We start from the raw sequence: 9,819 nt of genomic DNA on the forward strand, positions 1-9,819 counted from the left end.
TCGGAGTCGCTGGCGGCAGGGTTGATTCGCCCCTCCTCTTCCCCTGTCGCGGCTGGGTTTTTTTTCGTGGATAAGAAGGATGGTTCGCTGCGGCCGTGTATTGACTTTCGGGGCCTTAATCAGATCACTGTTAAGAACAAATACCCTTTGCCGTTGCTTTCCTCCGCCTTTGAACTGCTTCAAGGCATGACCGTCTTTACCAAGCTGGATCTGCGCAACGCTTACCACCTGGTGCGCATCAGGGAGGGGGATGAGTGGAAGACCGCGTTCAATACGCATCGGGGCCACTTTGAGTATCTCGTGATGCCGTTTGGGCTGACTAACGCCCCCGCAGTGTTTCAGGCGATGGTTAATGATGTCCTTCGTGATTTTGTTAACCGTTGTGTATTTGTGTACTTGGATGACATCTTGATCTTTTCTAAGACACTCGAAGAGCACAAGGTCCATGTCCGGCAGGTCCTGCTACGCCTTCTGGAGAACCGGCTCTTTGTGAAGGGGGAGAAGTGCGATTTCCACGTGGCGTCAGTGAGTTTTCTGGGCCACATTATCGAGAAGGGGGACTTGCGGACTGATCCGGAGAAAGTGCGGGCTGTGGTGGAATGGCCTACTCCTCCTGATCGCCGCCAAGTGCAACGTTTTTTGGGATTCGCCAACTTTTACAGACGGTTCATTCGCGATTTCAGCAGAATCGCTCTCCCTCTCACTAAACTCACCTCTCCCAAAGTTCCCTTCCAGTGGGATTCTGCCGCTCAGCGAGCCTTCGCCCTGCTCAAGGACAGGTTCACCACTGCTCCCATACTCCGGCAACCGGACCTTACACGGCAGTTCGTTGTGGAGGTGGACGCGTCGGACTCCGGGGTTGGGGCAGTTCTGTCTCAACAGCTGGACGGTAAGCTGCACCCGTGTGCCTTTTATTCTCGCCGTCTCTCCCCAGCAGAGTGTAACTATGACATCGGGGACCGGGAGCTTCTGGCCGTCAAGCTGGCCCTGGAGGAGTGGAGACATTGGTTGGAGGGAGCGGCACAACCATTCATCGTCTGGACGGATCACAAGAATCTGGAGTACCTGCGCTCGGCTAGACGTCTCAATTCCCGGCAAGCCAGGTGGGCGCTGTTTTTTGCTCGTTTTGACTTCACTATCACCTACAGGCCAGGAACACGGAACGTAAAGCCAGACGCCCTGTCCAGGCAATTCTCCATCACTGGGGAGGACTCGGACCCTGAGCCTGTCCTCCCGGCCGCCTGCGTAATTGGAGCCATCTCCTGGGAGATCGAGGGGCTCATCCAAGAGGCGCAGGAGACCGAACCGGATCCTGGCACTGGTCCACCTGGTCGCCTCTTCGTTCCTTCAGCCGTCCGCTCTCAGGTTCTCCAGTGGGCTCACACCGCCCGCTTTTCATGCCATCCTGGGGTCCTCCGCACCTGCTTGTTCCTCCGACGTTACTTCTGGTGGCCTGCTATGGCTAGGGATGCCAAGGAGTACGTAGCGGCCTGTTCGACCTGCGCCCGGAATAAGCTTTCGAACCGCCCTCCACCGGGTCTTCTGCAGCCTCTCCCTACACCAGCCCGACCGTGGTCCCATGTTTCTTTGGACTTTGTCACGGGGCTGCCGCCCTCCGCTGGTAACACCGCCATACTTACCATTATCGATCGTTTCTCCAAAGCTGCACACTTCGTCGCCCTCCCGAAGCTCCCCTCTGCCTTGGAGACGGCCCGGCTCCTCACCTCCCATGTGTTCCATCTTCACGGGATCCCCGAGGACATCGTCTCGGATAGAGGGCCGCAATTCACGTCCCGTGTTTGGAGGGAGTTCTGCTCCGCACTGGGGGCCAAGGTCAGTCTGTCTTCCGGTTTCCATCCACAGAGTAACGGGCAATCGGAGCGGGCCAACCAGGAGCTGGAAGCTGCCCTCCGCTGTGTCGCTTCGCACAACCAATCGACCTGGAGTGAACAGCTTCCATGGATCGAATACGCCCACAACAGCCACACGTCCTCCGCCACGGGCAAGTCTCCCTTCGAAGCGTCCCTGGGCTATCAACCGCCTTTGCTCCCGGCCATCGAAGGTGAGCACTCCGTTCCTTCTGTACAGGCTCACCTCCGCGGGTGCCGTCGTGCCTGGCGGGCGACTCGGGCTGCCCTACTCCGTACTAAGGAGCGGAACAAGACCCTCGCTGACCGTCGCCGGACACCGGCCCCCGTGTACACCATCAGTCAACAGGTATGGCTGGCTACCCGTTTTGTGCCGCTACGGACTGAGTCAAAGAAGCTGTCTCCTCAGTTTATTGGCCCTTTTCCCGTGGAAGCCGTTGTGAACCCTGTGTCTGTCCGCCTCAAGCTGCCGCGCAACATGCGCATTCACAATGTCTTCCATGTGTCTCAGGTCAAGCCGGTGCTCTCCAGCCCGTTGTGCCCTCCCTCCAGGGCCCCGCCGCCCCCCCGGCTCGTGGATGGTCAGCTGGTCTACAATATCACCCGCATCATGGACTCCCGGCGCCGGAGTCGGGGTTTTCAGTACCTGGTTGACTGGGAGGGCTACGGGATAGAGGAACGCTCCTGGGTGCCTCGAGCTGCTGTCCTGGATGGGGCCATGCTCCGGGACTTCCACCGCAGGCATCCAGGTAAGCCTGGTGGGTCACCGGGAGGCTCCCGTTGAGGGGGGGGGGTACTGTCATGGTCTCCGTGCCTGCCCGGTCGGCCCCACAAGGCTACAATTGCTGTTTCTGTTCTCTCCCTCTCTGCCTGGGCGGAGCTCACTGTGGGCTCCTGCCCTTGGCCCACACACACACCTGACAACACTCACCCATCATCACCGGGAGCACTATTTGAGGCTGGAACACAGATCCTCTCGTCGCTGGATGATTGTACCCCTAGCGTTAGTGTTCTCACAGCTCTTGTGCTTCATATTCGTGATTTGTGATTAATTAGTTGGTGACCTGCCTTCTCGTCTGCCTCAGATCTCCCCCCCGGGACCTGCGACCTCCCTGCTGCGGGAACGTGTGTGAGTGTGAGCGAAGAAGATGTGAGCGAGTTACCCTGTGATTCCCCCGGAGTTTTGGATCCCTTCACTGTACATATATTGCACTGGCACTGTAAATAAACTACACCTTGGAGATACCTTACCGCTCTGCGTTTGAATCCCTGTACCAGATCGTGACAGTAGATCTGCAGTGGACAGACTAATTAAAAAATCTGTCACATTATCATGAATGTGAATCTCTTTTTCTCCATCAGATGCCTGTGGTCTCAGCCTGGATCCAAACACAGCACACTGTGAACTCCTTCTGTCTGAAGGAGACAAGGAGGTGACAAGAGGAGAGAAACAGCCATATCCTGACCTTCCTGAGAGATTCAGTGAGGTTCCTCAGATTCTGTGCAGAGAGGAACTGACTGGCCGCTGTTACTGGGAGGTGGAATGCAAAGCTTTTCTTCAAGCTTGCGTGGATGTAGATGTTTGCTACAAACAACTTGAGAAGAAAGGAAACAATGATGCATGCAGGCTTGGAAATAAGACTATTTTGTGGTGTTTTACTCACCATCCAGATCAAGGTTCAGGTGAAAACCCTCTAAGTTTCTGTGCAAAACATAATAATGAGTCCAAATATTACCCTGTTCCTCCTACTGGCTGTCCAGACTGGGAGTGTTTCTGGACTGGGTTGCAGGCACTCTGTCCTTTTATTGTGTCTCATCTGACAAACTGAGTCACATTCACAGCTTCAGAACTAAATTCTCTGAGCCTGTTTATCCAGCATTCTTCCTCCATAATCAGTCAGAATTCAGTAATACTGCAGGACTCATGTCTGCTTATTTTTTTATTTTACCTTTTATGATAATAGTGAGGTTTCCAACTTCAGTTAAGCTGATGTTCTAATATGACAATTAAAAATTGCCTTCCACAGCATAACTGGTTTGTATTAACGTTTCTTTCTTTTTGCTCTTCCTGTGATTTAATGTTGAAAAGCTTTTAATGTATTCACGTTTCGTTGAATTTTGCAGGCATTTTCTTCCAGCTGATGTGAGATTAGAATCCAAGTGATGTAAAAATTATGTGTCTGATATTTTATCCAATGTGTTGTATTTGATCAGCTGAACAGCTGCTTAGAAATTATTCACTTTTATATTTGAAGAATTTTAATTTAGTCTGATTGTTACAGATGACTCTGACTTCACATTTTTGATGTGTTCATATTATATGCTCTTTATTGATTGTTTGATTGTTATTTAGAGTTTTGACTTTAAGGTTGATGACTGATAACAATTTGTTCTGCATAAGTTGTGATTTTACGAGGAAACTTGTTAGTTAACCATAAATAAAAAAAAGTAAAAAGCAGGAATCATATAGTATTTATACATTTAGCTATCCATGTGTCCTCAAACATCAATGAAAAATATATGGAAAATGAGTTTGCCTCCTTATTGTCAGAGGTAGTGTCGTGGATGAGAGAAGGAGGACCCAAACGCTGGACTCACAGGCAGGTAGGTGAAGGTGGATGTTTATTGCCGAAGGAGTGAGCAAACAGTACAGAGGGAGGAAATGGCTGCCTGCCTGCCTGAATGAATGAACGAACGAACGAACGAACAAAGGACTGACTGACTGAACATACAGACGACGTTGCCATCAGACATACATCATCAATGACCCGACACTGAATGGGTAGAACAGAGGGCTTAAATACACAGACTGGTGATAATGATGATAATGAGAGACCGGTGAGTACACAGCTGAACATAATGAACTAATGATAATGGGAAGAGGACTGAACATAATACACACAGACCAAGGCTAACACAATAAAACAGGAAGTGGAACAGGCAGTAGATAAACAGTGAACGTGAACTGAAAACACTGGGTCACCGACCCAGGAACCCTGACACTTATTACTATATAGTATAGAGAAAATAAATAATACACTTTTATAAACTAAGATTTTAGACATTTTTATCTGCTGATTGTTTGATTTAACTAATCAATTTTTAAGGAAAAATAACTAATTGTAGCGCAGAGTGACATCTATCAGTGACAATTAAAAACAAAAAGATGTTCAGTTCACAGTGAATTCTTCCACAGCATATTTTTATCCTGTCTTCCTTCTCTCACCCCAACCAATCACAGCAGATGGCCCCGCCCCTCCCTGAGCCTGGTTCTGTCGGAGGTTTCTTCCTGTTTAAAGGGAGTTTTTCCTTCCCACTGTCGCCAAAGTGCTTGCTCGTGATTGTTGGGTTCTTCTCTGTATGTATTATTGTAGGGTCTACCTTACAATATAAAGCACCTTGAAGCTCCTGTTGTTGTGATTTGGTGCCATATAAATAAAATTGAATTGAGGTTAAAAAAATCTTCCTTTAAATTGTGTGGCTGTATCTATCCAAGTCTGTGTGTCTACTATATTGTCTACAGTCATGCTGCATGTTCATAATACAGTGAATGAAAATGTTTCATGAGTTCTGTGTGGACGTGGCAGCAGCAGTTTGTGTCTTTGTGTTTCTTAAAAGAAAAAAGAAAAATACAGAAACCTTCATAATAAACCTCCCAGCCTTTCCACAGGCTGTATATACGATCTGTCAGCTTGAATCTACAAAGCTGGAGTTCCACACATGATCAGAGAAAAACGCAGCAGCAAACACTGTGATCTGTGCTGAGCATCGCCCTCTGCTGAGCAAACAGTGGAACTACAAAAGGTGGTAAATGAAAAGCAGCTCAAAGCACGGCTTTAAAGAGACTCACTGAAACACACAACAGTGTCCACATCTGCACTTTATAACAACATAAAGCATCATTATAGGAATAAAACTTTATTTATAAAGCGTACACATCAAAGAGAAGGACACCAGGAACAAAACAAGCCAATCAATGGAACGACATTGTCACGATTTGCGAAGGCAGATCGTGTGGAGATGAGAGAATGAGGACCCAAACGCAGACACAGATACAGGGGAAGGTTTTAACTGAAGGCGAGCCTTTATTTATGGCTGTACGAAAAGTCTACAACACAACAAGTGAAGGGGAACTGAAAAACACTAACAAAACCTGAACTGGGAGAAGCTATCCAAAAGGAACGTAAAAAACAATGCAAAACCTGTAAGTCGGGAACGAGGAAGCTGAGACATGAGAACACAGATGAACAGAAGATCCAATGATGGGAAGCACACACAATAAATACACAGAGAGGAACGATGGAAATTCACAACAGGAAGGAGACGCAGCTGAACCTTATTAGACCTGACGAGACAAAGAGGAAGAAAACCTCAAAACACTGAATGTGGGACACTCTAAAGTAAAACAGGAAACAACACGAACATAGAAACCAGGAACACTAGACAATGACCACAAGGGAGGCACACAGACAAAATCTAGGGGCTGGAAAATCATAAAAGTATTAAAGGATAACCAAGGAGTTAGAAATACAAAAGACAAAACCACGAAAAAACACAAAATCCCAGAATATTAAATAAACCAGACAGAGAAAGAGCAAACGAGAGCACTCAGACACACAGGGCTTACACTAACAGAGCACACAGCTGGAAAGCTTTACAAGCTGACTATGAGTTCACACTAGATAAAGCTGCCTAAGGAAAGAAAGCTGGTTTGAGGCGATTGTGGCTCAAGGCGATTGTGGCTCAAGAGTTGGGAGTTTGCCTTGAAATCGGAAGGTTGCTGGTTCGAGCCCCGGCTTGGACAGTCTCGGTCGTTGTGTCCATGGGCAAGACACTTCACCCGTTGCCTGCTGGTGGTGGTCAGAGGGCCCGGTGGCGCCAGTGTCCGGCAGCCTCGCCTCTGTCAGTGCGCCCCAGGGTGGCTGTGGCTACAATGTAGCTTGCCATCACCAGTGTGTGATTGTGTGTGTGAATGGGTGGATGACTGGATATGTAAAGCGCTTTGGGGTCCTTAGGGACTAGTAAAGCGCTATATAAATATAGGCCATTTACCATTTACCATCAATGAAGCTGCAAAATATAAACAGTTCAAACTGTTCTGTGAAAAGAAATCAGATCAAACTGACATGATGTAACCTTGATACCAGCATATTCACTGTTGTGCAACTCAGTCGAGTTTATTTCAAAGAAAAAGTGCAACGAGGAAGAGATTTGGTCACACACACCCTGTCTGTCTGATACAGTAAGTTCAACACAGCCAGGCTTTCTTTGTGTTAACTCTGGCTTTCTGCTTCAGGATCAAGCTCCAACTACCCTAATCAGAGACATTAGAATAGGTGATAGAGAAAATAGAAAACAGAGCTAGCTAATCTTATGGTCTGATCACCACAAGCACAAAAATAAATACTTGAAGTCAAACTCAGATACTTGCTCTGGACCCAGTTATGGGTGCAGCATTAGTTACCAGGGTGATAGAGCCAGGTAAACAGAGAGCTGCCTTCATGTTCAGGGACCACTGCCACAATGACACTCTGGTGTTTCGAGTTATTTTGAGTATTACTTAATATAACAGATATTTCCTGGTTGGTTCCTTTATGATTATATTCTCAGTGTAATTTATACGTTTTCTTAGTTTTGCTGCCATCTGTGATCTGCTTTCTGTTGTGGTAAGTTATAGTTCCTATTTAATTCATTGAGTTTAAGGTTGACCTGCCTCCCCTGTGTTCCCACAGAAGTCTCTGTCTCCATATAGGCTTTCCCTTTCATTGTTACTTCCTGTTTTCTTTTGATAGTCTTTTGTGAAGGAAGCCAAGATTAAGAAACTACAAGTTTACATTAGAATGTGCAGACTCCACCCTTTCATAATCAGTGCATAGAGCCTGTTTGCTCCAGTCCATTGAACTCTTCAGGGAGTTTTTAGGACTTCCTGATAATAATGAATTACAGTCGTCCAGCCTGGAAGTAATAAATGCATGAACTAGTTTTTCAGATGGAAATGGTAAATGGCCTGTATTTATATAGCGCTTTACTAGTCCCTAAGGACCCCAAAGCGCTTTACATATCCAGTCATCCACCCATTCACACACACATTCACACACTGGAAGAAAGCAGTCTTACATATTTGTTTAATATGTGCGGTGAAAGACATGTCCTGGTCAACAATGACTCCAAGGTTCCTCACAGTGTTACTGGAGGCCGAGGTAATGCCATCCAGAGTAAGAATCTGCTTAGAGACCATATTTCTAAGATTTTCAGGGCCGAGTACAATAACCTCAGTTTGATCTGAATTAAGAAGCAGAAAGTTAGCGGCCATCCAGGTCTTTATATCTTTAAGACATTCCTGCAGTTTAACTCATTGGTGTGTGTTATCTGGCTTCATGGACAGATAGAGCTGGGTGTCATCTGCATAGCAGTGAAAATGTATGCTATGTCTTCTAATGATGCTGCTTAAGGGAAGCATGTATAATGTAAACAGAATAGGTCCTAGCACTGAACCCTGTGGAACTCCATATTTAACATTTATTTACAGTTTTACTATTAGAAAAACCCTGAAACAAAAAAAACTAAAAACCACAGTGTGAAATGCACTACACACAGGTACACACACACAGGTCTTTATCACCAGATTCCACATTTATTTATAGTTTTCCCTGGTTTATGACTGAACACAGTCTGACAGCTGTCGATCCCAGCTGATTTCCCTCTCCCTCCGCTCCTCTCCGTCTCACTATAAAAAGGGAAGGAAACCACCATCAGTCCAAATCGCCATCAGCTGTTCTCACCGGCATCTCCAGCACCGCCCCGTTGAGCTCACTGCACCACTCCTCCCCTGCAGCCGCGCCCGGGACCACACCTCCGCCACACACCCCCACCGGGGAGCTGTCCGGCCAAACCTACCCCCCCCCCTGCGAGCGAGAGAGGAAATTGGCCACCGCCATCTGCGGCTCCGGCCTATGGACCACCTTGAACTTAAAGGGCTGTGAAGCCAGATACCACCGGGTGATCCGGGCGTTGGCATCCTTCATGCGGTGGAGCCACTGCAGCGGGGCATGGTCTGAGCAGAGGGTGAATGAGCGCCCCAGGAGGTAATAGCGAAGGGAGTCGACCGCCCACCGGATAGCCAAGCACTCTTTTTCCACAGTGCTGCACCGTCTTTCACGCTCTGCCAGCTTCCGGCTGATGTAAAGAACGGGACGGTCGGCCCCCCTTACTTGCTGGGACAAAACGGCCCCCAGCCCTCTGTTCGAGGCGTCAGTCTGCAGAACAAAAGGGAGGGAAAAGTTAGGAGTGTGAAGCAGCGGCTCCCCACAGAGAGACTTTTTCACCTGGCACGGCCCTGTCCACTGAACCAGATCTGGAGCACCCTTTCGGGTGAGATCGGTCAAGGGGCTGGTCAGCTGCGCAAACCCTGGCACGAAACGGCGGTAGTAACCTGCCAGCCCCAGAAACCGTCTCACCTCCTTTTTAGTCTTGGGGCGCGGGCAGGATGCGATAGCCGCCGTCTTCTCCACCTTTGGACGCACCTGCCCGCCCCCCAAGTGGTACCCCAGATACTGTACCTCCCTCCGTCCAACCGCACACTTCTGCGGGTTGGCCGTGAGCCCCGCCCTCCTCAGGGACTCCAGGACCGCGGCCACCCGCTGCACATGCTCCGCCCAGGTGTCGCTGTGGATGATCACGTCATCCAGGTAGGCAGCAGCATATGCAGCGTGCGGACGCAGCACCTGGTCCATGAGGCGCTGAAAGGTGGCAGGGGCTCCGAACAAGCCGAACGGAAGCGTAACGAATTGGTACAACCCATACGGAGCGGAGAAGGCCGTTTTCTCCTTGGACTCGGCAGACAAGTGAATCTGCCAGTAGCCCCTGGTTAAATCCAGTGTCGTGAAAAAATGGGCCGTGCCCAGCCGATCCAGGAGCTTGTCGACCCGGGGCATGGGATAAGCATCAAAAC

General features: G+C 48.7%; 1 protein-coding gene across 1 annotated transcript; it reads left to right on the plus strand.

The window, feature by feature from the left end:
• Positions 1 to 2,854: 2,854 nt before the first annotated feature.
• Positions 2,855 to 4,015, plus strand: LOC146690005 (neoverrucotoxin subunit alpha-like). Its single transcript, XM_085434708.1, has 5 exons — positions 2,855 to 2,871; positions 2,954 to 3,018; positions 3,231 to 3,413; positions 3,593 to 3,775; positions 3,993 to 4,015. Exons 1-5 carry the CDS (start codon positions 2,855 to 2,857, stop codon positions 4,013 to 4,015), a joined length of 471 nt encoding a protein of 156 aa, XP_085290834.1.
• The last annotated feature ends 5,804 nt before the right edge of the window (positions 4,016 to 9,819 follow it).

The sequence above is a fragment of the Copadichromis virginalis genome, linkage group LG16 (assembly GCF_057382275.1).
Source record: "Copadichromis virginalis isolate Kocher_CV1m ecotype Utaka linkage group LG16, C_Virginalis_male_GT1.1, whole genome shotgun sequence".
NCBI classification, from domain to species: Eukaryota; Metazoa; Chordata; class Actinopteri; order Cichliformes; family Cichlidae; genus Copadichromis; species Copadichromis virginalis.

Excerpts from the sequence above, each read along its gene's own strand:
- LOC146690005 (XM_085434708.1), top strand. Across the intron at positions 3,019-3,230 it reads TGAGTGTGAGCGAAGAAGAT|ATGCCTGTGGTCTCAGCCTG; the intron begins GTGAGCGAGTTA and ends TTTCTCCATCAG. Across the intron at positions 3,414-3,592 it reads CTGTTACTGGGAGGTGGAAT|TCCAAATATTACCCTGTTCC; the intron begins GCAAAGCTTTTC and ends CATAATAATGAG.